The sequence below is a fragment of the Gallus gallus genome, chromosome 4 (assembly GCF_016699485.2).
Source record: "Gallus gallus isolate bGalGal1 chromosome 4, bGalGal1.mat.broiler.GRCg7b, whole genome shotgun sequence".
Classification (NCBI taxonomy): Eukaryota; Metazoa; Chordata; class Aves; order Galliformes; family Phasianidae; genus Gallus; species Gallus gallus.
Window position 1 is genome coordinate 8,549,832 of NC_052535.1, and position 25,593 is coordinate 8,575,424.

Sequence of the window (25,593 nt, forward strand, 5' to 3'; positions counted from 1 at the left end):
GAAATGCATTCTAATGCGTTGTATGAAACTTAAAATACATCGCAGTTCTAGAATTTATCTTTTTTCTCAATGAGACATTTGGTTTAGAATTATTTACAAATATGAGAGCGTTTCTTATACTTACTGTTTCACTTACCATAAGTATAGTCGTCTTAAAAAGTTTGTACTTGTTAAGGGCCTTCAGCTAATATTAGGGTATATCACGTGGAATGTTCTGAAGAGAATCATGAGAATGTTGACAGAGTACATGCATTTTAGAGCCCTAACTAGATGTGGAAAAAAATTCAGTCAAGAAATTGTATTATAGGAATTGGAATATACTCTAATGCATTGTTTTGGTATTATTTATCAGCCATCTCCTAACAAGCAAATTACTCTCAGTTTTTGTGGGTAAGCGCAAATTGTTACATGTTAAAGGATTCAGGCATATATACGGCATTATGAGCAGATCTATGGAAACAACCAATGTGAGATGTAAATGCTGATGTAGTTCAGCAGAGTCCATTTTGACTAAAGTAGAAGACAGAGAAAACTAGCCTGCAGAACATTACTAAATTAGTAAAATAGTCCATGAATTTCTTTGGTTAAGATAACTTGAATTTGGAAGGGTTTTTTTGGAAGCCAAGAGAACATAGCTGCATTTTGTAGATGACCTAATGGTCAATGACTGGTTTCTGCACTTGTTCTTTTTTGCGTCTGTACCCTACAGTCTTAATTAGTAAGATACTTGCTAATTACATAGTTGAATATATTGTCTGGTGGATCTTTACATTACTGACATAAAAATCACCTGTTTAACGTCCGAGGGAATGTTTATTAATTTGTACTTACTTTTAAGTAGTGTTAATTGCAATATCCTGAAAAAATCTTTATGTAATTCTCCCATTTACTAAGCCAGTATTAAGCAATTTTTTTTTTCTTAAATTCTGGTAATTAACAGCTATGTGTTGATGCTAGTACATCTGTGATATGGCTAAAATGTGTTATACTTTATTTTGGAGCTTTGCCTAAAACTCAGTCAACAGCATGCAACTTAAGTGTAAGTTAATTTTGTAGTAACTTTACCTCTGAAGCCTGTTCTGAAATAATGCTGCAGAACAAGATGCACGAGTATCAAATTTATTGAACATACTATTTTGAGTAAAAATGTTATTATTTTAAGAAAGAACACTTGGAATATTGTGGTTTTTGACCTTTCAAAGTCTTGAGCCACTTTATGGCACTGTAACTATTTGTATTAGACCAAGTCCCATATTCTTGAATCTTTGCTTGGAAGACAGTAGCCCCGTACTTCATCATATTGATCATCATCTTTGCAGTGTATAGTTTTCCATTATAGTTTCTGTAACAAGTGAAATTCATTACTATATACTATTGTATACTGTGTTAGTAATAACTTAGTAGTAATATGTGGTTTTGCTTCAACAGGTGGCCATGCTTTACCATTATAGTTTTATGAGACTTTTTTCTGGTTATACTTTTACCCCTATAAATTGTCATAATTCTTTGTAATTTACAAGTCTTTGCAAAAATCTTTATGATCTCTTCCTTTATGATCTCTTCCTGAGATTTTCTTGTAATTATTCTATTGTATGTATTATTGTATTAGGTTAGTAAACATCTTTTTTCTGTAAACATACCTTTCCTTCTAAATAGGGTATTTAAGTAAGGCTGAAATCTAAACTATCTAAAGGCATAAATAGGAATATGGATTTCTCTATATAACATTCTTAAACTGGTACAATCAAGAAGAGCTAGTTGTTAGTTCTACATGCGAAGAGTTTGGTGAAAATGAAGGGTACAGAGGTCCCTCACTATTATTTTAGTGTTCCAACTGGGAACTTTGCCATTATAGCAACTCTTACTATAGCGCTGCCAGATCAGAATTTCTGAATTTCTTTCTTGCAATGCTAGGACAGAAGCCAAGATCTGGTAAAGGAAACTACCATGCTATATAAATACAGGCATAAGAATTCTGGTTCCTGCAAAAAACTTTCTGATGGTTTTGTTAATTGTATTTGTTGACTAGGATAACTATAAATACATCAGGACCTTTTTAAGACTTTATAGGAATGCTGAACAGAGTCTCCAGGAAGAAGTCAGAATAGTTGACGCTGTCTTCATTTGCTTGCTCTAGAATTTGTTGTTCTTTATTATCATTAACTAAAAATGCCAGAACAGTTGTAGGTGGCAGTATTAAATATTTCTTTGATGCTGACTTCTACTTTTTTTTTCCTTCACCGAAGTGATCACTGCACATAATGAAATTTGTCTTTCATATGGGAACTCTGTTTTGAAAAAACTACCTTTAACAGTAGCTGCTATAGTTAATTCACTTGTCTGTGTTCTACTTTTTAATGTTTTTTAGAACATAAAGCAATATTGAAGGAAATGCTTAAGTCCTAGAGACCTTTAAGAAACAGAGGATTTAATGTAAGAACGGGGATACTGCTTGGTCTATGTGGGGGGAAAAAATAAATTGAAAGAGAACAATGCATTAATTCAGGCCTTGGCATGTTTTTCTTTGATCTTCCTCCAAAAGTTTCTGTGCTGTTCATGCAGTATTCATCTTTAAGAAAATAGTTGTTGCAGAGAGCTGTACAATTCTCAAGATAAATATTTTCTAATTAATTCCTCCACGCAATTTAGAAAATGGAAGACAAAATATATGCTAGAAGTAAAAACTCCTTCGTATGAGTGGAAACTATACTTTGTGATATAGTTTTTCACTTCTTTTATGTAGTTTCAAATTAAGGGTGGTCTGCAAGTTCAGGGTGTTTGTGATATCTCAGTGTTGAAAATAGAGATGTCAGATGGAGAGATGTTCTATTTTTGTTCAATTAATATCTCAGAGCATTACATCAAAGTGGTAAACTCCTCATGTTGCAACAGATGCAGCAACCCTGAAGCCTATTTTTCTCTCATGTTACATTAGTGTTTAATTAAAGAAAACAACTAGTTGGAGGCAGTTACTTTCTGTGAAATGTAATGAAGATTTATTTTGTAAGTGACCTTCACTGTATTGGCTGAAGCAGTAATCAGAAAAATTAATAGAATAATCCAATTACATACAAACTCATAAATCATCATGAATGTGTTGTCAAAAATCAGCTTTTAATATGTACAATTGCTTCACAGCTGTATTAACAATTACAGCTACTGATTCTTACCTTGATGGGAACTGAAATGGCATTTAAAGGCTGTGTATGAGAGAGGGCTACCAGGCCAAAATTTTTCAGAACTGTTAATTTAGTTGTGATATGATTTGATGTCCCCGGGGCAAAGTTGAAGTAGAGTACAGTGTTCTTGTTATCCTTCAGCAAAACTTAAAATATTGTTGTAGGCAGTAGTTAATTAGAGTAATATCAGTTTAAATGCCTGTCATTTAGGGTTAATGGTATCAAAGAGTTCCCTTGTGCTTGAAGTGGAGTCACATCTTCTTGAATAGCCTATTGTATGAAAGTAACATTAGCACAGTGATTTCACTTTTCTCGTAGATTATTGAGGTGCCACTCAGTTAATATTTCAGCTTCTCTATTTAAATATTTTTGGCAAGTTCTTCCTAAATATGTGGGTTTTAGGCAGAGCTGTTTTAATAGGTATTTTGTCTCTTCATGGTTGTTTAATACAGTACAATCAAAATTCGTTCCTATTTTTATTAAGAAGAAACACTTTCTGCTGGCCTACGGTGAAAACAGGTCATGCCCTCCTCTACTAGATAGCAGACTATTCTTGAAAATAAGTAATTCACATTTTTGTGCAGCCAAGCAGCAAAGTTCTTTCAAAGCATGCTAGTAAAATAAAGTGTATTTATTTATATTAAAGAAAAAAACATACAGCCACCAATCTTTACTGTAGTTGAAGTGAAAGGGAAAGTATAGTTTCTACAGTTTTTAACTAGGTAGTCTTAGTTCTAGTTAGGAAACAGTACAAATTTTTTGTTACACCATATAAAATAAATTTATCAGAGTTGGTTTGAAAGATGCTGATACATATTTTATCAGCTTAGGAGTCATTCTGCAGCATTATGGACAATAAGCCAGTGTCTCAAGGCTCTGTAATAATTCTTCAGTGGATGTTATTTTGTGTCATGTTCAACAACATCCAGACAACCAAGAGCAGGATTAAAAGTGATGAATTTTGCATGGACAGAAGTGGTGTTTCTGGGGTACTGGATCTTCTGATTTGGCAAGAAGCAAGTAAGAAATATTGTTTGCATTTCCATATACCGTTTGTTGGAGTGCAGTTCGGAAGAGATGTGGGCTGTTAACACACTTCAGCCATTTGCTATGCTGCATTATTCATACTGTTTAAAAGGTATCATGGTATTAACTGTCCTTGAACTATCTAACATGGCTTTCCAAAGCCAATATGTTTTCTGTTTTTGGAAGTCAAGTTTGCAACATCAAGCTTTTCTTTTCTTCCAAGTTTATCATCCATGAAAGTTACACATGTGACATTCCTGGCTTGGATTCATTGTTATGTGTGGTGTCAGGGCAAAAAGGCAGTGAGTTTTCTTCAGTACTGCAGAATACCTTTAGTATGTAATAAAATATTTCTTTCAAGACATAATAATATCAGTGTGAGGTACACAGTCTTCTCTGCAACCCTATTTTTTGAAGCACTTTGAATTGACAAAGAAATGTGAAGAACAGCTTTTGTCTTTAATTCCCATGGAGACTGCTGTCTCCTGACAGACTGTTTTCTGTGAGCTGCTCTTACAAACAATTCATACAGGTATGATAGGGAGGACACAGAAAACAGGTTTGCAGAAATAGGCTTTCTTGTACTTTTGGTATCTTTCATTAAATAAGAAAAGGCACATTTTTGACAGAGAATAAGTGTCAATTTCACTTGGGAATATATTCACATTAAAACTTGTTTTTAGTTTCACACCTGTGGAATCATTGAACATCATCAGCAAATTAGAACATGACAAGCACTGGTTGAATGATTAGTGTTATTTATGCATGCTTACTGTGAAGTTTCAGTAATACTTTGTACACTTGTAAGTTAGAACTCAGCATTAGTTGGAACTCAGCAGTATCTCTGAAAATTGGTTATGAAACTGAGAATTAAGAAAATCCTTTTCCTAAGGCTGGATGAATTAGATTTATTTTTAATTATTTTTTACCCCACATTAATTAAAAAAAAAATAATAGTCTTACTGTTTTTAAATACTATATGATTTATTGGAATTCACTGAAGACCTGTAACTTCAAAAAAGCCACGAGTTGTAAGCCATGAAATTCCCACGCTCACCCTGGAAGTTGAGGAGAACTACATTCCAGCAAGCCACCTTGCTTTTCTTAGATTAACTGCGTGCTGTAGCTGGGACAATGCCTAGCTAGTGCCATACAAGTATTAGAAATGTGGTAGCACTAATCTTATTAATTGCAGTGTAAACTCTGTTAAAGAAAAAATAGGATTGCACATTCCTTTATTTTAAGTGGAGCACCTATACCAACTCTGTTAATGAGATGACGGGTGTAATTTCTAGTTTCTATGTCCTCCTACTTTCAGTTCTGTCCATTCATCTGTGAGCTGAAGACTAAATGGCTGGGTCCCACTGGAATTGAGCGGAATAAAAGGGATGTTAACAAGGAAATTTAGACTATCCTTCTCGGATATGGCAAAATGTGACAAATTTGTAGCATGTTCAGTATTTTAACAGACTGTTTTATGTTCTCTTCCAAGAGTTTGTTCTGAATAACAGGTATCACAAAAACGCATGGGTTTATTTAACTTGTAGGAAGAAGGAAGACTTGTCAAATGTCACTTGATAACATTTGGCAGTTATCTCAGCAGTTCTCTCTGAGAAGAGGATACACAGTTTATGCCAATATGAAGATTGTATTCTTTCTTTTCTGCATTCATGAGAAGAGATCAGTGATAGCTGATTGAAGTGAATGATCCATGGGCGAAAATAGAACAACAAAGATTCCCAAGGTATATCAGACAGTCTGAACAGGATGAACTTGAAATTTTAAGAGATCAGGGACATCTCCCTCATCTTCCTTCTTCACTTATTCCACACTGGCTGGAATTTTTAAAAAGAGAGATTGTTAGTCTTTTAACGTAATTGGAAAAATATTTAATCAGTGTTCTTACTGTTTTACCTTTCCCTACACTGAGAACTTCATCCTGTCTGTTTCGTATTATTCTTACAATAAAAGTATCCTGAAAATAGCACGCTGTTAACAAAAAAAATAAGGACAGAATGACTGTCCATGCTTGCTTGGTAGCATTTTCAAGAATGTTATCTTAGATTAAGATTTTTTTAAGGAGCTAGGATTAAAGGTTTTTAGAAGCAGTGATATTGCAGCCATTTGAATGTTAATATTGTCCAGTAAAAACTTTGGGCATCTCTTAACAGAAATTAAGCTTTTATTTTTTTCTTTTTGGTAGTTGTTGTTAGTTATCTTGTGTCTCATCGTGTCATGCGAATTCTAATCCCCAGAGGTTTAGCCTGGAAGATCTAGGAAGTTAGGATGGGGAGATAAACATGATCTCAGGTTTATCACCAAACCAGCTGAACTTCTACTGTGCTGCTTTATGGGGGAGCAATTTTGGATCCTGTGCATAGGGCAGATCCATCTGGTGACTCGCTTTGGTGAGGGGCAGTGAGACATCCTGGCTAGGGATGAAATCTTGCAGTGGATTCGCTTCACGTGAAGGCCCAGATTTCATTCAGGTGCTGTCGTACTAATTCTTTGGATATGGATCAAAGAAGATGTTTCATTGACTGTTTTTAAATAAGTGGTGAATCTGAATATGATTTGATTTAGCAGATTAGCCTCTGGGCCTAGTTACAAGTAGTTGCAGTGAAACACAGTAGAGAATAGAAGACACGAGTCTTAGAGCAGCATGTTTGTAAGCAGGAGTGCATGCAAGGTGTAGCTGCAGATTACTTCTTACAATGAGCCATGTTCCAAATACTGTGGTAAAATGTACCTGTTGAAGGCTGAGTTTGAGTTGTTGACCCCTACTGCAGCAGTGTCATTCTCAACTGTATACGTCCTACTGCATCAAAGCCAAGTACAGAACCATGACCAGATAATTATTTCAGAATCTCTTATGAAAAGCTATATCCTGTAAAAGTTGGTATAAACACATTCAGAAGTAACTTCCTAACATTTTAAATCAAATTATGATATTTAACTGTCAGTCCCCTTATACTATAAAAACAGATAAGTTGTAGTTCTGGCTTAATGTTTAGATAGTGTAATTTACTTGTGTGATTGGGATCGGTTCCTAAGGGAAAACTGTTCAACAGCTTAGTTGCTGTAGCTTTTTAAAAACTGACTTGTGAATCTGGTTCCTTTTTCTGTTTAGAACATTTTTTTTTCTTATTATTCTATACATAGCAGCTAGATCTTAACATATGCAGAACTGGGAGGAATGGCTGTTTGTAAGAGGACACTGAGATTTTAAAAACCCTTTTTTGTTACCCTCAAAATTTAAGCTACTTGTAGCCAGTGAAGTGCTTACGCTGCCTGGTGTCACGTAGCAACTGAAAAGAAATCCCCAGAGATACATAAGAGAAAAAGAATAATTTTTTGAATCGCACTTAAAATTCAAGTAGGAGTTTGATTTGGTTACTGTGTGTTCTTCTCATTCTATACCATCTGCAGTGTAATGTGGTCAGTAGTTACTCTGTCTGTCTGCAGTAAATAGGTGCTTTTCTCCCCTAATGATTGAGGATGATAACAGAGAATGAGTTCTTAACGTAGTGTAACAATTTAGGAGACAATTATAAATACAATTAAAAAAAAGTGAAAAACGTTTTGCAAAACGACAATGACAGATGTGCCATATTTTGATTGTTTTGATTGTCTGATTGGGATATTGACTTGTCATTACGAATGTTGTACTGTGACAATGTGCACAATACTTTGCCTTGCTCACATTGCTTAAAGTTAGTCGTGATTGGAGTAACCTTTATTTTGTATGTTTCTAGGATGTGTGCTGTATTTGGTGGTATATATTGTCTTCGCCATTCCGTGCAGTGCCTTGTAGTGGACAAAGAATCGGGACGGTAAGGATAATAAAAGTAACCTTCTGTTTATATACAAAATACAGATGAAAAATGTGTTAGGTCAATTTAAAAAAAAAAAAAGAAGAAGAATTCTTCAAAGATCCTCCTTGATATTAATAACACATCAACCTTGATTAAAAGTAATTTGTGTATAGGTCCTCCAGAACAAGGAAAGTGGGTCTAGAATATAGAAACTAAATTAATTTCCCTGTGATATTACTACAGCTCCTGATCACCCAAGCTTGGAAGACAAATCATTTCAGCTGCCGGGGGCTGGTGATGAGTGATGTTAGTTTTCCTTGTGGCCTTACCTACTCTAATTGATTTTCATCAGATGACAACAAAGCCCTCTGTTATTGCGTTTTTAAAAATGGAGCTCACCTAAAGACTCATCAGATTAATCTCTGCTGATAATGCATGTCACTCCAAGAGAAAAGACTTTAATGAGTTTTTAGGTAGATTGTTGTCATAAACTATGCTGCCCTCTTATTCTAGGATAAATTCTTTTACAATATCAGACCTGTAGGCAGGCTTAAAGTTGAGCTAAGAAAAATCAACCCATAGTTTTTTCCATAGTGGCATTTTTTTAACAGCTGTGTAGATTATCGTGGTGTGTGTTACGTATGTGCTATCAGTCATTAGTCCACTTGCAGGCTTTGACTCTCTTAAGATTCTTTTTGTTTGTTTTTCAGCTGTAATTGAAAACTTGAAAACATTCTGTAGAAAAAGCAAGCTAGAAAGTATGTAGGAAAATTTGTAGTTTGTCTTGATTACAAATATGTTAAACAAAATACACATAGACAAATTGTGCAGTGTTCATGACTAGCTTGTAAACATTTTCCATATTCTTTCAAATTTTATTAAGGTTTTAGTTTTTTAGTTTTTTTTTTTTTGGTGTACACGTAAGGACAATTTATGCTTGCAGATAAAGCCTTGATTTTCATCTCAGACTTCTTATTGTCCATTTAGTATTTTAATCTAACCCTAAGTATCGGCAGAGTTCATTCCAACTCTTCTACAGACACAGCTAACATTCTGTCCAGCTCAGAAAACAAACAAGCAGTTCAGTGTCTAGTTGAACTGCTTTTCCACTGTTTTTTACCATCTCTAGTTATATATACAGAGAGCAGTCGATTATAGTCCCAACCTCCCTGGTTATTTTTAGCATGTTATTCTAGCCCTTTTTGAAAGTAAGATTCAGAGGAGACAGCATGAAAGTATGCGAACTTTTAGACATACTTGTTTTAAAGTTTCATTAGTTCACTTGTGAATTTCTATTTTTTTATTTATCCTGTCAGATTATGTCCAGTGTTCTAGTATATATGCAAACCTTCCTGCGCTCTTGATGGAAAGAAAATAAAAAATAAAATACCCACCATGTTGCTTAGTTTGAGGTTAAAGCAAATTGAATGTATTCATGATGAGCATTTTCTTTTTTGTTATTTTTTCCATTTTTATTGTAGGTCACTTATTTGGCTTTGTCTGATGAACTTTAGAGTATTTCAGGTTACATGTGTTGTATTGATCAAATGTCTATTATTAGTATTACTTTTAAAATATGTTTCCAATTATTTAATTATGTCTCAAAAATGGTAGAGAGATGAGAAATGGAAATTTATACATCTGTAATAAAAAGCTATAGCAAACACATAGTAATTTACATATCTGTCTTGAAATACTGCATACCGGCTTTGTCAGTGCTGGTAAGTCCATTTCAAGGATGTCGCCCTTAGTCCATTAGTTTGGATAATGAGCCCTATAAAGTACATTTATAACTCGTGGCACTGCAAGGAGATGGATTCTAATTTTCATCCTTTTATCTAGACACATTGAAAGAAGGTCAATGAAGGGTTCTGTATGATTCATTGTCCCAACACATATCAGATGACAGAGAACTGGTAATGTCAGTGCATAAGTGTCTTCCATATTTGGAAGCAGTACTTGAAAGAAATTTTCTCAGCATCATCCTTTGAAGTAAAGTGGAGACTGATATGAAAAGCACTGTCTCTTTTCTGTTCAAAATCTTATCAAACACACAGGCTGATAGCTATTCCTGAACAAAGGAGAGGAAACAACACTTAGCAGGAAAATAAAAGGCATGTAGCTGCTTTTGCTGGCTTTGAGTGATATAACATGACATTTAATCAACCTTTCTCCTTCGATTACATGTAGGGGGGTGGCAGGGGAAATTGTTTCATAAACAATAAGAAAGGTTATAATTAGTTAAGAACTGTAACAGCTTGATTTCCTTGTTTATTTGCAATATTCAAATGAGTGCTTGTGAAAGAAATCAGGTTAACATTAAGAAAAAAACTTAAAAAAAACCATAAAAAGTTGCAAGTGGAATGCAAACACGTGTTGAACAGAATGTGACTGAAACTGTGAAAAGTACTGCATGTTTAAAGTTAAGCAATACTAACACTATTTGATTTTTTTAATTACCACTTTGCAAGTTTTCTGTTACATTTGAATATAGATGTATATGTAACATGCAGATTCCTATGAAACAGACATCAGAAGTTAGCATCATAAGCGTGCTTACTTGTAATTAACTTCTGATGTTGTTATATAAGTACTGCCTCCACCATTCTTAGGTTTTTATTTCTGACTAGAAGAAGCACTGGTGAAATCCTAACCCTGCTAAAGCTGGTGACAGCTGACTGCTGTTACTTTTCTAGATTTGATTCTCATCTTCTCTTGTTGTATAGATGGTCTTGATCACATAAGTTACAATAATGTTTATTCATAAGGTGCAACATGCATGTCATGATATTTACTGATAGGTGAATGATATGCAATGGGGGGAAAATAACACCATGATGGTAACAGCCACAAAATCATTCAGAGTATGACTTTTCCATGTAATGTAAAGTGTGAAATATATGCTATTTTCATGCACAGTCAAATGGCAGTGTTGTTAATTTAAGTCCGTTTTCCTTATAAAATCACAAATTTATTAATATTCTAACATGTACGTAGAACTTGTATATACCATGTAGAACATATAAGTATAGGATTTCTTTATCAATTGTTACAGGGGTTCATGTGCTAAAAATGTACAGGTAATTCATTTGACAGATATAAATAATGTTCTGTATAACTTACTTAAAACATGCATACTTTTGTTACTTTGTCTGAATTTACTAATTTGGTTTGAATTTTTTTAACAGATGCAAAGCAGTTGTTGATCATTTTGGACAAAGAATAAGTGCCAACTATTTTATTGTGGAAGATAGTTACCTTTCAGAGAGCGTATGCGAAAATGTGTGTTATAGGTATGTAGTAAAACAGCAAATACAGTGCATCTGTTCAAACAATAACGTATAAAGTACTCTGCAAATTAAACTTAAAAGAATATTGTTTCCTAATCAATTTTTGTAGCACAACCTAGTTCTGTGCATAGTTCTTCTCTTGTATATACTTGCAATTTTTTTCATCTTCCTGAGATGACATATCTTTATTTAATTACAGGCAGCTCTCCAGAGCAGTGCTTATTACAGATCAATCTGTGCTAAAAACAGATTCAGAGCAGCAGGTAGATATCAAATTTGTTTCACTTACCTCTTTATGAACTGTACGTATTAATGTTTAAACTGCTTAACTGTTATGAATTAGCTTATGCTCTTGTTTCTGCTTGAATCGAGGTTTTTGGTCAGCTCTCTCTACTGATATTTGTACTGATAAAACTGTTAGTAATACTTCTATATTTTAGTTCTTTGCCTTGTGTTTCCCTGATTGTTGGTTCATGCAATATTAATTAACAGTTTCTTGTGTAAGATTTAAAGGTTTTTTTTTATAACATTCACATTTAGAGATTGAGATTCCTTTTATATTTGTTCAGATCTCAATTTTCTGCTTTGTGAGTCTTTTAAGGTCAGCAATCTGTGTTAAGTGTTTTTTCTGCATGCTTCCTGTATTCTCATGTATTAAATATTATCTACAGGCTAAGAATATAGATGACAGAGAAGTGTGTTCTTCCTAACCATTACTAGCAGTCTTGCCTTAAAGTAGTCCTACTGTTCCCATCTAATAGCTCTCTTGCCGACAGAATTCCTAACCTGTCATCGTTTTGGAAAGGAATTTGCTGTGAGGTTTTCTTTCTATTTTGCTGTTGAAGATGTTCCAAACAAAGATGACCTTATTGACTTCTGTTAAAAATTTATGTATGCATGATCTCTGCAGTGTTGATCCCACAGATTATTATTAATAAATCAGAAAATTAAATTGTATAATAACTCGCAGTTTTTTTTCACCTTTACTTATTTCTGTTGGTTACTTCATCTTCTGTATTACTCTGCTTTAACAGTAGTTTTTTTCATGATAGAAGCACTTTGATCACAGGTTCTACATACAGAAGTTCTAACTGCTTCTCTAGATCTTTTTTTATATATTGCATAAATGTATATGTATGGGATTAGTAATCTTCAGCAGATGAGCAAGCAGATACAGTTTTTGTGTGCCTATGTACACATTTATTATGAATTTCTTGGTAAATATTTGTGATAATCTGTCTGTTTTTTGTGGAAGTGTTAGAGGTATTAAAACTCTGTATTTTGTAATAGGTTTATCTTTCAGTAACTTTCTGTAATTCATTGTGTATACCTATGCCTGGGTAGCATAAATGTTTTTTTTTGTGTTCTGAACTCTGCTACAGGGCAGATCTCATAATTACCAGTGATTTCTTAATATTGTGGTTTACTTGCAATATGATGGATACCAAACCTCTTTTATTTAAATTGGTAAAAGTTAGTAGGAGTTGCGGTCTGTAATATTTTAGTATAAGTAAATACAGCCTAGATGAAATTGCTTTACAAATCAGCTTCATATTCAGACTTTTCTCTTTCTGCTTGGTAGGTTTCTATTTTGATGGTGCCTCCAGTGGATTTAGGACAACCAGCAGTTTGTGTCATTGAGCTGTGTTCCTCAACTATGACGTGCATGAAGGACACGTGTAAGTATATACATGCGGTATATGTAATCTTAATTGTGTTTCTTCTTTTGACTGTCAACTCTGGAATAAAATTTTAAGAAATTTTTACTAAATTTTTAATTTTAAAATTTTAACAAAATTTTAATTCCTTTGTTACCTGGTCGTTAGGTAACTTGTTATTTGAGAAAAGTCTACTAAGTTTAATTGTTATCGCCAGTTAAGAGAAATGGCCCACTGTCTGTTTTTTGTAGTAATTCAGTACTTAAGAAGCATCATACAAGACTCTTGTTGCACTCATTTTGTCTTTGTTTAAATTTCTACACAGTAATGATATCTTTAAAAATACTGTTGTGTTTCTCATGGCAATGAGATATGTTGTTTCTGTTCCTAATTAAGATCAAAATTAAGCACTGCTTTTACAATCGTGGCAAACGAACTTGAAAGTTGCAGTTTTATTAATAATGGGATACAGTTCTGTTTGCTTTACAGTAATTATAAATTAGTACCAACTTTTTTTTTCTGATTGCAGTGTATTTTTTTGCAGTGTACAAAATTCCACATCGTATGTTTTGTTTATTCTGCAAGATTATTAAGGCTACTAAAGATTCAACAAATGGCAGATACGTTAGTGGAGAGCTCTGGGAGCTTGTTACTCCTCCACTGTAACCAAGATTCTAGAGACTGTAGAATCAAAATGTGAGGATTTTTTTTTTAACTTAGACATGGCTGGTTTTCTATAATTTTTCTGTCAAGAATTTCTCTTAGCACTGTAATTGAATTGCCAAAAAACACCCAAAGTATTTTCGTGTTTCTGAAAAAAAGCATGTAAGCACAAAGCTGTGGGTTCAGTTACATAGATGTTGACATAATTTTTCCTTGAACTCCTTCACAAAATCTGCTACATTATTTAATGAAGTTTATCTTTTATGTATTGAAATGAGTTGTATTTTAGAAATAGCTCAGTTCTAGTTATGGAAAATATTTATATGGTTTTTTTTAAAACAAACTTGCACGTAATTATCTGTAAATAGCTTTTAATCTGACTGATTTCTTTTTTGAGCAATTATTTAAGATAAGTTTACAAATAAAGTGCTCTTTCATCACACCGCATAAACGACAGGCACATAATCTGTATTGCCAGTTGAGTGGAACCAAACTCCTTCACTTGCCCTAAAAATTGAGACTGTAATGATGAAATCATGAACTGAACTCATCGTTCTTCTTGCTGGAAGAATTACTTGAAGACAAATGTTGGCAACCACTGTAACTAATGCAGTTATACCTGAGTAAATCAAATATAATCAAAATATATACTGATGACTGTAACTCATAGCCATAACCTTAATGGTAATAAAAAAAGATGTTGCAGGAAGTAAATCATGAACTTTAATGATTGAGAGCTGGGTGTTTTGTTTTGTTGGAAGAAGAGAAAGAATAGGTTGTGTTACAGTGTTTGTAGTTGTAAACATTTAGTTAACGATACAAGAAGACTTTTCATTGTCACTGCCTGTGCACCACAGTAATTTAAGTTACTGTGAGTAGCCTAAGCTGGCAGAGTAAAATTCCAAATTCCTACTCTGTCCCAATTTAGCCATTATTGAAGGGTGTTGATTAAGGTACTGGTATTTGTGCGTTAAGTATGTTGCTGAACTGCTCAATTGTCAAGGACTACGTTCTTCAAGTTTCTAGATATCATTAATTGAAAATATGAATTTGTTCTTTCATAGTTCTGCTTTTCCTGATATTAGCAGTCACCTATTCATAGAACAATATTCTCTTACTCTGTAGTACTGCTGTTAAATTGTACTTTGATCTCCAATTTATGTGAATGTGAGAGTATAACTATAACATTCATGGGTGAAAGGCAGTTATTGGGACACTGGTACCTGGTGTACTCAAGAACTAGGAAGAATGAGTTTGAATGAGTATGATTCGCATGTTGTATGTTGGAGGATGGCATGAGAAATTCATGTTTTGTGGGGTTTTTGTAATTTTTAAGTAATCTGGTAACATTACTTCGGAATGGAAATTAGTATTTAAGTATGTGTACATGAGCTCATATTTAGTACTTGTTTTAAAATATTTCATCCTGCAGGTTTGGTTCCTTCTTAATTTTGTACAGAGTTTCAGTGATAAACCTCTTAAGGAAATTTGTGTGATATATATACAGTGTGTTTTACATAATGCAGTCCTAATCTGGGCTAAAGGGAAGTGATTTATATGAAGAGCAGTGACTTCTAACAGCCTACTATACCTCTTTAAGAATTGGAGATGGTATTTATATATCTGCATACTGGCGGTTGTAATTAATTTGTGTTCTCTTTCACAGATTTAGTCCATTTAACCTGTCCATCAACAAAAACTGCAAGGGAAGATTTAGAGCCTGTTGTACAGAAGTTATTCAGTTTAAATGCTGAAACAGAAAAAGGTAAAAATAACTATGTATTATATGAAAAATAGGACATAGCTATTACTGAACATCTGAATCCATCATCAGAATGAGCATATGTGGTGAGCTGCTACTTAGATGACAGCATTTCAAAGCAAAGGAATCTGTTGAGAGTGAGATTATGATTAGGCAGATGTCATGTTTCTTATATTTCATGATGCAATGTTCCAAATGTTCTTCAGCTGCAGTGTACCTTTTATGTACAAGGATCGTAGATTTAAGTGTCTAGGACTCTTCTAATGCTTAATACTTTTTCCCCCATGGAAATATATTTGCTCCTCAGCACATCTTTCAAAGGCTCAGTAAAGAAATGAACTATTTGTGCACCTTCTATTTTTGCCAAACTATCCAGTTTTTAGTGATTTTTATCACTTCTCTGTGATAGATAAATGAATAAATAAATGAATAATAAAATGTCACAAAACCCCAGAAGTTATCTGCTTCTTTCCTGCAGCTGCCAGATGTGCTCAGTGCTGCAGTCTTCTTTACTTTTCATCTGCCTTTTACTATCCTAATGCTGTTACTTATCCCTTCTGTCTTCAAGTGCTTCCTTGTTCACTATTTATGAAATTCTCTGGATTCTGCTGTAAGCAGTGGAAGTGTGAAGTTTTATGCACTGCGTTGTTACTGAGAAGGGAGATTTCCAGTCATTTCCAGTAATTATTTAGTCCTACATTTGAGAAATTTTGCCAGCTACTTTGATGAACTTTTGACTGTGAAATGGACAGTTTCTCAGTCCCAAAGTAGCTGTTGACAAAGCAGTCATCTCTGAGATACTTAGAGCTACTTTTACAGAAATACTTGAAATTTAGTCTCATGATCTTGAATTTAATTGTATTTTTGATGAGTGCTCATATAACAGGTAACGTTTGTTTAGAAGCTGCTGCTATTTTCTAACCCTGACACAGTCTTTCTAAAATGTCTGCTTGTTCTGAAATGTAGCAAATTGTAGTTCTACTATGAGAAAGCAATACTCCCCTGTCCATAGAAGTGTTTGATTGTATATACACAAGTTAGTAGGGTTAGTAGATAAAACACAATCTGTTTGCTTATAATAGTTGCTCTAAAAGCTTCACTCCAGGTCACTTTGTGAGTTAGAATTTTCTCATATTGGGGAAAAAAAAAAACCAACCAAACACATTCTTTTATGTACATAGTCTTTATTTTTCCTCTCGGATTTCTGTAACAACAAAAATGTTTTGTGAAGAGTTGGTTTCTGTTTCTCATAATCTTGCTTTTCTGTGTTTTTTTTACCTGTTTTTTTCCTCTTTTAGTAAAAAAGCAAGTAGCTTGTTGTTCCCTACTGTTGTACAATAACAGTGTTAAATAAAACCCTTTTCCTACCTTTTTGTTTACAGGAAATGCAAGCTTTATTTTGATGTTCCAAAGATGTAGATTTTTTAGTAGATTTGTAGTACAAGAGCCTATATAAGAGAAATAAGTTATTTACAGCTAGAGTTTGCAAGTAAAAAACGCGCTGCAGGTGCTTTTCATGTTTGTGTTAGTTAATTTAAAGCCTGCTGATTTCAAGCCGTTAACCTTTAAAATATATCTTAAATTTTCAACACGGTGCCATGTATTTTGAAGAATCAATTGGTGAAGAAAAGATTAGCTTGCAGTTTAGCATCTTCTACGCATTGGGGGAGGGGAGATAACATTAATCTTAATGTTTAAAGTGATCCAGTTTTGAAATGATATATTGTTTAGAACCTGACTGAAATTCTTCTGTAGAAACTGTGTGATCATGGGGTCCTCAGGTGCACTGAGGCACTGAAAAGCTAGTTTTCACTGACACATAGGCCTTTTTATCATCAGGATGAGGTAGTGGTCGTATTTTAATTAAAATGTCAGAACAAATACTGTTGGAGTTATTGAAAATGAATCACCAGATAAAGTGAGCACTGGGCCATGGCAGGTCAAAGAGGCAAAGTCACCTGGAGAAGAGGACTCCATTCATTTTCCTGCCTAAATGAGGAAGAAGTTACTTTTATGAGCAACGTGAACTTTTAAATATATTAAAGAGCATCTTGCCCTGTATTAAGACTCAGACTTTCACAGGCTGATGAATTTAATTTATATTTCAAATTATTCAAGATGTTTAGCACTTAAAAAAAAAAAAAAGTATTTGACAGTTATAAAAAGGTACTAATGGAGTTGTGTAGCTTTATCTTTTTTTTTCCTAATTCAACTGTTTTAAAATACTGTTTTGAATGTTGTTACCTTGTAGTTTGTTTTCTTGGAAAGAAGTAAATCTCATTAGGTCTTTTACAGGCTTCATTTATTTTAGAGGATCTAAAACAGCAAAAATGGGGGGCAGCAAATATGCCAAACAAATCATATCTATTAAGCCTAGAAATTATATTGTTTGTTGCATTCTGCACTGTTAGAAAGTGACCTCCATCTTCCAAGAGGTTTTTGTTTTTGTTTTTTGCCAGTGTGCAGAGGAATTATATGAACGTGCAAAGTAACTGCAAGAAGGTGTAAGCGATGACTAATCAAGACACAGTTTATGGTCATCTTGTATTCATTATGTGTACAAGTATTGTAACACAGTACAAGTGCACAACAAGTGTAGATAAATATAAATTAATGAATCATTTTCATATATTTCCGAAGTAGAGAGACTTTACGTGTTGCATATCTCAGAGTGTTTCTGGTATTAGGTAATTATTTATCTGCAATTAATATGAGGAGTATTCTTTTCTGATTTTTATTTAAATGTCATTTGTTTAAACTGTGAGCATTGGCTAGTCTCCTCAGATTGGCTTGAGGAATCCCAACCTTTAAGCACACAGAAGTCCATAATGGAAAGAGTTCCCATGCAAAGATAAACTATTATATGAGGGGGGGGAAAGTATGCATGACAAATGTCTTTGACTATTCAGTGCAGCTTTGGTTTGGAGGACTCATTCAGTCCATCATTTGCTCATGGAATTTGTCCAGAATAAACTAGATATCATGAAGTGTAAAATGGTTACATGTAGACTGAGCCTCTTGGGCTTCTTGTTACTATTCATTCAGGTGATAATGTGTTCTTCTGTGACGTATTGAGTACAGAACAAGTAGGATTTACATACCTGTGGGAGACAGAAGTATAATGAAGGAGTATTTCTGAAAACAATGGAAAGTATAATTAAATCATTTAAAAATACATTTTTATGCTTGCCATATATTATGGTAATTTTGTGTTAATTAACTGACTTTTTATGTGCTAGATTATGTATTTCTTATTTCTTCTATTACACATAAATACTATGAGAAACCTTTTTTTTTTTTTTTTGTACAGAAACTGAAGATGAAGTACTGGAAAAGCCTAGAGTCCTCTGGGCACTATATTTTAACATGAGAGATTCTTCAGGAATTGACAGAAATTCATACAGTGGCTTACCCTCAAATGTGTATGTCTGTTCCGGCCCAGACTCAGCTTTAGGAAATGACTGTGCTGTCAAACAGGTTAGTAGAACCACTGTTTTTTTTTGTTGTTTTTTTTAATGCAGAATTTTAATTTGAAGTACAGTGCAGTCTGTTTTTCTTCTGGGTTATCCTGCCTTTTGGTAAGTAAGCAATAACATATCTGTAAAGCTTCACAACTGGGCAGACAAAGTGCATGTCAGTGGAATTGAGAATGGAAGAAACTTCAGAAAAGGGCAGTTAGTGTATTGACATTAGGAGTAGCAGATGGTTAAACCAAAAAGGTATAATAGAGAATTTAGAAAGCAGCAGTACCTGAAGATGATGTTCTTGGTAGAATTGTTACTTGCTTTAAAACTGTTATTTCAGCGGTACAGCTCTCTAAAATGTGTAGTCTTTTGTGTGTCAGGCTAAAGGAGAAAATTGTAGAGAAGCAGTATAAATGACAAGTCAGAAAATCCTGTTTACAGTTCAACTTGGAAAAGATGTCAAAGTAGTTTAATACCTATAGGATTTAGCCACAAACCCAGAACCTATTGGGGCAAGGAAACAGCATAATTACTAGTCAGTTATGTTAAGCTATCTGTCTCAGCTTACCTTGCCTTTACTTTAGTACCACTGTATAAAAAAATTTATAGTGCAGTCGTGTCTCTGAAAGTGTTGAAGGGAATCTCACTCTACTTACAACCTTGAGATACTATTTGGCACCAAGTCACATCCAGTTCTAACTTTCATTTCTCAGTATTTGGATGTCTGTGTATCTATTTTCACCTAACTGGAATCCTGAATTGACAACCACTTGCAGCTTGCCTGGTAGTAGATATAACACACCAGTACTCAAATAGAGACAAAACAGTACTTTTTGGAATGTGAAAGGTTAGAAGTGAAAGCTCCATGGAAAAAAAGGTAGGTGGAGAAATTGTGAAGTAGCTGCCTTTTGTGTTGACTGTAGGTGGAGTATGCAGGAACACGAGATCATCAGGGGTGCATACTTAGAAATTTGCTAAGTATTTCACATTGAACAACTTTTTTATGCCTTCCCAACTACTATTGAACAGAAAAAGACAACATCTTGAGAGCATGCAGATTATGACTCAGTCAACAGAAGAAGACTGCAGGGTTGCTTCTCCTTTGCTCTTCCACTCAAAAACCAGTTTTGACAAGGAAAATAGAAATTCTTAGGCAAATCTGCCACAGCAGTTACTGTGATGTCAGGGTGCTTTCAGACCTGATCTGAGAGAACATTTTTACGTCTTTGTAGTATTAACTGGCACTACTCACTTTTAAAGCTGTTTTTTTAATGGCTCTGTTCAGAGAATGTACATGCTATCTTCTAACTAGTTGCAGGATTTTTTTTTATGACTAAGTCATAAACCTCTTAAAATAAGAGTTTAAAATGTAAAGGCTGACATAGTCTGAACTGTAGGGTCAGAACAGTGTAATTAAGGGCTAATAGTACCCTTCATTTTGCTTTACAAGGCAATAATTTGCCTCCTCATAGGATAAAGGATTGTAAAGACAAAAAATAATGCAAGACAATTATTATGATAGCAGTTTTAAATTGTAAATGAATCCTTTTTTAAATGAGATTTTTTTCAAGATAACTTGAATCACTACAAGCTAAAAGTGGTTTAAAATCTTGTTTTTTATATTTGTTGAACAGCCTATTTACAATTCAGATGGCCACCTTTTCTAGCATTCAGCTTTGTTCTATCTTAAATGCTCCATTTCTGACTAATGAGTAGATTAAGCTGTTTGTAAGCAGCATAATTGTTGTAGTTTGCCTTTATCTCAGTGATGGTCAACAGATTTCACATAGAATTTAACTGAATGCATATCAGAGGAGAAAAAGTCGAAAAGAGCCTGAGTCTCTGGCTTCCAGAAAGAGTAGAAGTTAGGGGTTTTTGAACCTGTTTTAGATTTTGAAACAGACAGTCACTGATTTGAGTGAAAATTATCTTAGCGTAAACATGTTTGTGATTAAAAGTCATGATGGGGGAAAGAGAAGCAAGGAGTGTATGTTAAGACCAAGTGAATGTAAGGCAGTTAGAACATACCCTTCCTATCTACTGTGCACGTACCTCTGAGACAAGTGGAGGAGGGAGATAGACACGAAATCTGGTGTGCCCTCTGCTCCCAAATAGCATTCATTTTTCTAGCAGCTAGTGGAAATCTCTAGATGTGCATTAGTTACAAATTCATGGATTAGAAAGCTATTAATAAATATATTCTTCAAAAGAGTGTGTGTTAGTTTTGGGGATAAATTGTATGCAGTTTTCCAAGCTAACCAATTCTCTTCGCTATTTTTTTCGTTATTGTCATTCGTTATTACTAATTTCTATCTGTTAGGTTCTTGGAATGTATTGATGGTACATTTATTGTGCTACCTCACCTTACAAATAATGATTACCCATTTGCAGATCAGTACACAGATTACTTAATGCTTGTTTTATTTTAACTTAGTGATAAATTTTTATTGTAATGTTAGTTTAATAATATTGATCAGTCTGAGTAGTTAGGATGAAGTAAAGCAGTAATAAAACATACTTTTATTCAACTTTAAGCAATTTGACAGTTGTAAATTGGAATATCTGTGCAGGTGCTTCACATGCGTACATCTTACTGCATTATCAGATGTGCACTTAAACCTCTGGTACGCTTAACTATGAAGGAGCTATTTACTAACTTAATTACTTACAGTAAATATCAATATGCTATTATAAAGAATATGTCAAGTTATTAGTTATTCTGCATGACTTCAGCTGGGCAAGGTTAACTTAAAAAATTGTCAGACCTGAAAGCACTCTGTACCATTAAATTGTTCAATTACAATCAATGTCATGATGTCCTACATGGCATACTGAGAATTTCTTTCCGTGTTCAACCTCATAATTATTTGACCATTTTTGTTCTATGACTAATTGGAGGCTAAAAAATTGTTCAGAAATGCAACTGGAAATGTTTATATGCTCTGGTTTTTCATGTGCTTAGTGCAAAATATGGCATTTTTCATCGATATTCTATTATGTATAGTAATTCAAATATGTTTTCAATGTTTCAAGGATAAGTGGAGCCTTGAAATATTTCTCTCACATTCAGAAATGTACCTTTATGAGACTTTGGACATTTGCTCTCCTTTGTCTTCCAGACTTACTAGGCAGAGTTTTTAAATTGCAAAACCATGTTTTTGAAGTAGATAAAATAATTTTTGTATATTTATTCACATGCTAATATAAATGGCTTTTTTAAAGTTATGAATGGGTATGGAAAAGTGAAATATAGGAAGCAGAGTGAAAAATGCAATTGAGCTGGGAGTACGCAGGGTCATTTAAGCATTTAATAATGGACCCCTACATTCATTCACTAGTGATACAAATCCACTACTGGTGAGCAGTCAGGTTTATCACAGAAAGCTGTTTGGTACATGCTCAATGCTGTATTAATCTGAAAACAATTTCCCCTTGTCCAGGAGTCCACATTGTGTAATCAGCCTTAGCAGTTGGCAGTAACTGACCCTACTTGACAGCTTTTTTGGTGTGGTGTCTGCAAATAGTATCGATATAAAAATTACCTGTATTGTTGACCATATGGGAACTCTCATCATGAGTTACTTCTGGAGAATAGTTTACTAAACAGGCAAAACTGAGAGACAGTGTTCCTGTGCCTTTGAAGAAAGTAACTGGTGCCTGTATCAGTTGTCTCCATTTGCCATGGAATCCAAGGAGTTGGAAAAGAAAACCTTGATGGGCGTTGTGGTGGTTTAACTTCAGTAGGGAGCTCAGCAGCACTGTGCCGCTCTCCCTCTCCCTCCTCAGAAGGACAGGGAGAGAAAATACTATGGAAAAAAAGTTCATGGATTGAGATAAGGACAAGAAGATAACTCACCAGTTACTGTCGTAGGCAAAACAGACTCTGTGTAAAGGCAACTCATGTAATTTATTGCCTATTAACAATAAAAAACAGATGAGAGCAGTGAGAACTAAAATTGCCTTTCCCATCCCTTTGAGTTGAACTGGAGTTAGAGATATTTTTGTAGTGGAAAAGTTGTGTTTTTTCGACAGCTGCAGAACATGTTTACAAAACTGCCGAAATAGTAAGGCAGTATTGATCTGAAAGAACAGATGATTTAAATGTCTGCACAATACTTACATAAGATATTACATCTCAAGGTAAAGTTGTTCTATTGTGTTTGTTTTCTTTAATAGGCCGAGACTATTTTCCAGGAAATGTTTCCTACAGAGGAATTTTGTCCAGCACCACCAAATCCAGAAGATATTATTTATGATGAAGATGAGATTGCATCAGAAGAGACAGGATTCAATAATTCACCAGAGACAAAACCTGAATCCTCACTTCAGGAAAGCAGTAGCAGAGGTAGTAGTACTGCTGTTAAAGAGCATATTGAGGAATGAATTAGCTCTGTTCTCTTAGCAGAAGAGGCACTTGACAGAAGTTAAAGGGAATAAGGGCAAAAAAAAAAGTTAAAAGTTAAAAAAAACCATGGTGATACTATTTGTGATTGCCCTACTTTCCTTAGCTTGAATAATCTTTCTTATTCAAATAGCTTCATTAATAGCTATTTCTCAATAAATTCATAAGTGTAACTGGTCCATGGGTGTTAATCGCTGAAATAAAGTAAAAATCATGAAACAAAGTATTTGAGTTTAAGATGTTAAAATATAATTAATTATTTGTTGGGATAATTTGGTTTTGGTTTACATCTTGGAAAGACTCTTCATCTTTTAGACAGCGAAGTCAAAACTAACTGAAAGGTTGTAAAAGGTTGCTTACCTAGTAAGAGGATCACCTTCTTTTATAAACTGTCAGAGCTCTACTAAAAGTCATTGTGCCTGTGCTAGTTCAGCGTTAGCTTCATTATCTGTAATTCAGATTGCTTTTTAGGAAAGAAACTTTAGGCAATAATATTGATGGTTCTGGAATGGCTTTAGAATATATAAGATGTCATGTTTAATTTGCACAGTGGGGAAAAAAAAAATTAGTGGTTTTGAAACTGAAGCCATGATTAGAAATAAGTATAGTACAAAGGATGTTCCTCACAGGGAACAGTTTCACGTTCAGAATGTTTTTCTCTTAGAAGATTGCATAATCACACATTTTTACCAGACACTTAATTTTCTGTAGCACAATTCAAACTCAATGCTAGACTTCCCAACAAAATTCAAACTCATGGACTGAGCATAACTATCGTTGCCTTCCTTGGACTTATGGTAGTGTTTGGAGCTCTGATAAGCCAGTAATTAGTTTTTGGCAAGTATGATGTCTGAGCATTTTAGCGATGAACTGAAGTTTTCCTGCATAGAAGGTAAACCTGCTGAGGAGAAGGTTCAACTGCTAATTCTAAAGGTTTGTATTGATCCCAGTTCATGGGGTTAAAACTAGTGTGATAGCTGTACATGCTGTGTTTTGTAACGATAATTATAAACCATTTATACAGTGAAATTTATTAAACTATTTATAACAGTAGTTTGTATGAAGAATTACAGAATGAGAAAGCTGTTGTAAATGACCAGGATAGACTTGGACTTCTTCTGAACAATGCTTGAAATGATACATTCAGATTATGAAAAACAATTTAGCATTTATTTTAAGATTTACATTAAAACATACACCAGATTAACAATGTGTCTAAATATAGAGATCAGTGAATTATGATGAGCCAGAGTTTAAGCTTGTACCTGAACTTAGATATAGTTCTAGCAGTGCTTAAATAGTGTGTAAACAAAAATGCCATTGAATGATGAATATTCAGCATTGTCTGAACTTGACACAACCAAATTTTTGTACAGTTTTAAAGTGCATGTGCCTGCCTTTAAAGTGGCTTCATGCCATAAAGGTTAATTTATTTATTTTTTTACAGCATGACTGATATAGTTAACTTTTGTCTTGCATCATAATACATTGTCCAATTTGCATTTCAAAAGCTAGTTTTTTAGTACTTACCTTCTTTGCATATTGGATAGGCACTGTTGTGCATATAATCCCAAAGACCCCAGAAAAATGTCATTAAAATGTTACCACTGTTAAAGAACAGTTATCTCTGGATGCTTGTGGTTGAGCAGTTATATATATTATAGTATTAAGCAGACTTACTCTTTGTTAACTGTAATTACTTTGTGTGTATTGGAAAGCACGAGTATCTGGTAATTGTATTTAACATCTAAAAATCTGTAAAAGAAGTGGAGGACCTAGTGCCTGTTTGTCTTTTGGTAGTGGGGATCATAGTTGAATTTTTCATTTTCTGTGCTTACAAGGAAATTGTCTGATGAAAATTAAAGGTTTGCTTGCAAGTGCATTTTTGTGTGTTTTCTTTCAACCAAACAAGAAAAGCCATTCATTTGCTAGCAGAACCTTTCTGATAATTTTGTTTTTACTTTCAGCATATTGCCAACTGTAATATGATTGAAGTTTAATGTGTGTTGACAGTATGTTTACGTAACATAACAAGTTTTTAAAAAGTAACAGCTTAGTATTTGATATCCATGTGAAGCAAAGTTTGGTAATCCTGCAAATGTGATTTTAGATGAGACAGAATAATCTGCAAGTTATAGGTTATGACTTTACAGTACATTGATTGCTTAAAAATGTTTTCATGCTTTATTCTTGTGGTAAATGGAAACATAAAGTACTTTTTCTATGCTACTTGAGTACCCAATTGCAAGCTTACTTGCAATAGCAGTAGATAACACTTCTTGTTTTACAGAACTGCGTTTTGTTCTTGCTTTAAATGATTTAAGCATACAAAGT

At 34.0% G+C, this 25,593-nt stretch overlaps 1 protein-coding gene across 1 annotated transcript in view; it reads left to right on the plus strand.

Annotated features, from left to right (window-relative positions):
* CHM (CHM, Rab escort protein 1) overlaps positions 1 to 25,141 on the plus strand; it is a 59,391-nt gene extending 34,250 nt beyond the window's left edge. The window contains exons 9-15 of the mRNA NM_001031119.2: positions 7,961 to 8,038; positions 11,209 to 11,313; positions 11,510 to 11,573; positions 12,893 to 12,989; positions 15,298 to 15,396; positions 18,704 to 18,870; positions 23,034 to 25,141. Coding sequence (NP_001026290.2) covers positions 7,961 to 8,038; positions 11,209 to 11,313; positions 11,510 to 11,573; positions 12,893 to 12,989; positions 15,298 to 15,396; positions 18,704 to 18,870; positions 23,034 to 23,240 — 817 coding nt within the window. The 3' untranslated portion in view covers positions 23,241 to 25,141. The remainder of the gene's footprint in view (positions 1 to 7,960; positions 8,039 to 11,208; positions 11,314 to 11,509; positions 11,574 to 12,892; positions 12,990 to 15,297; positions 15,397 to 18,703; positions 18,871 to 23,033) is intronic.
* Positions 25,142 to 25,593: the final 452 nt, after the last annotated feature.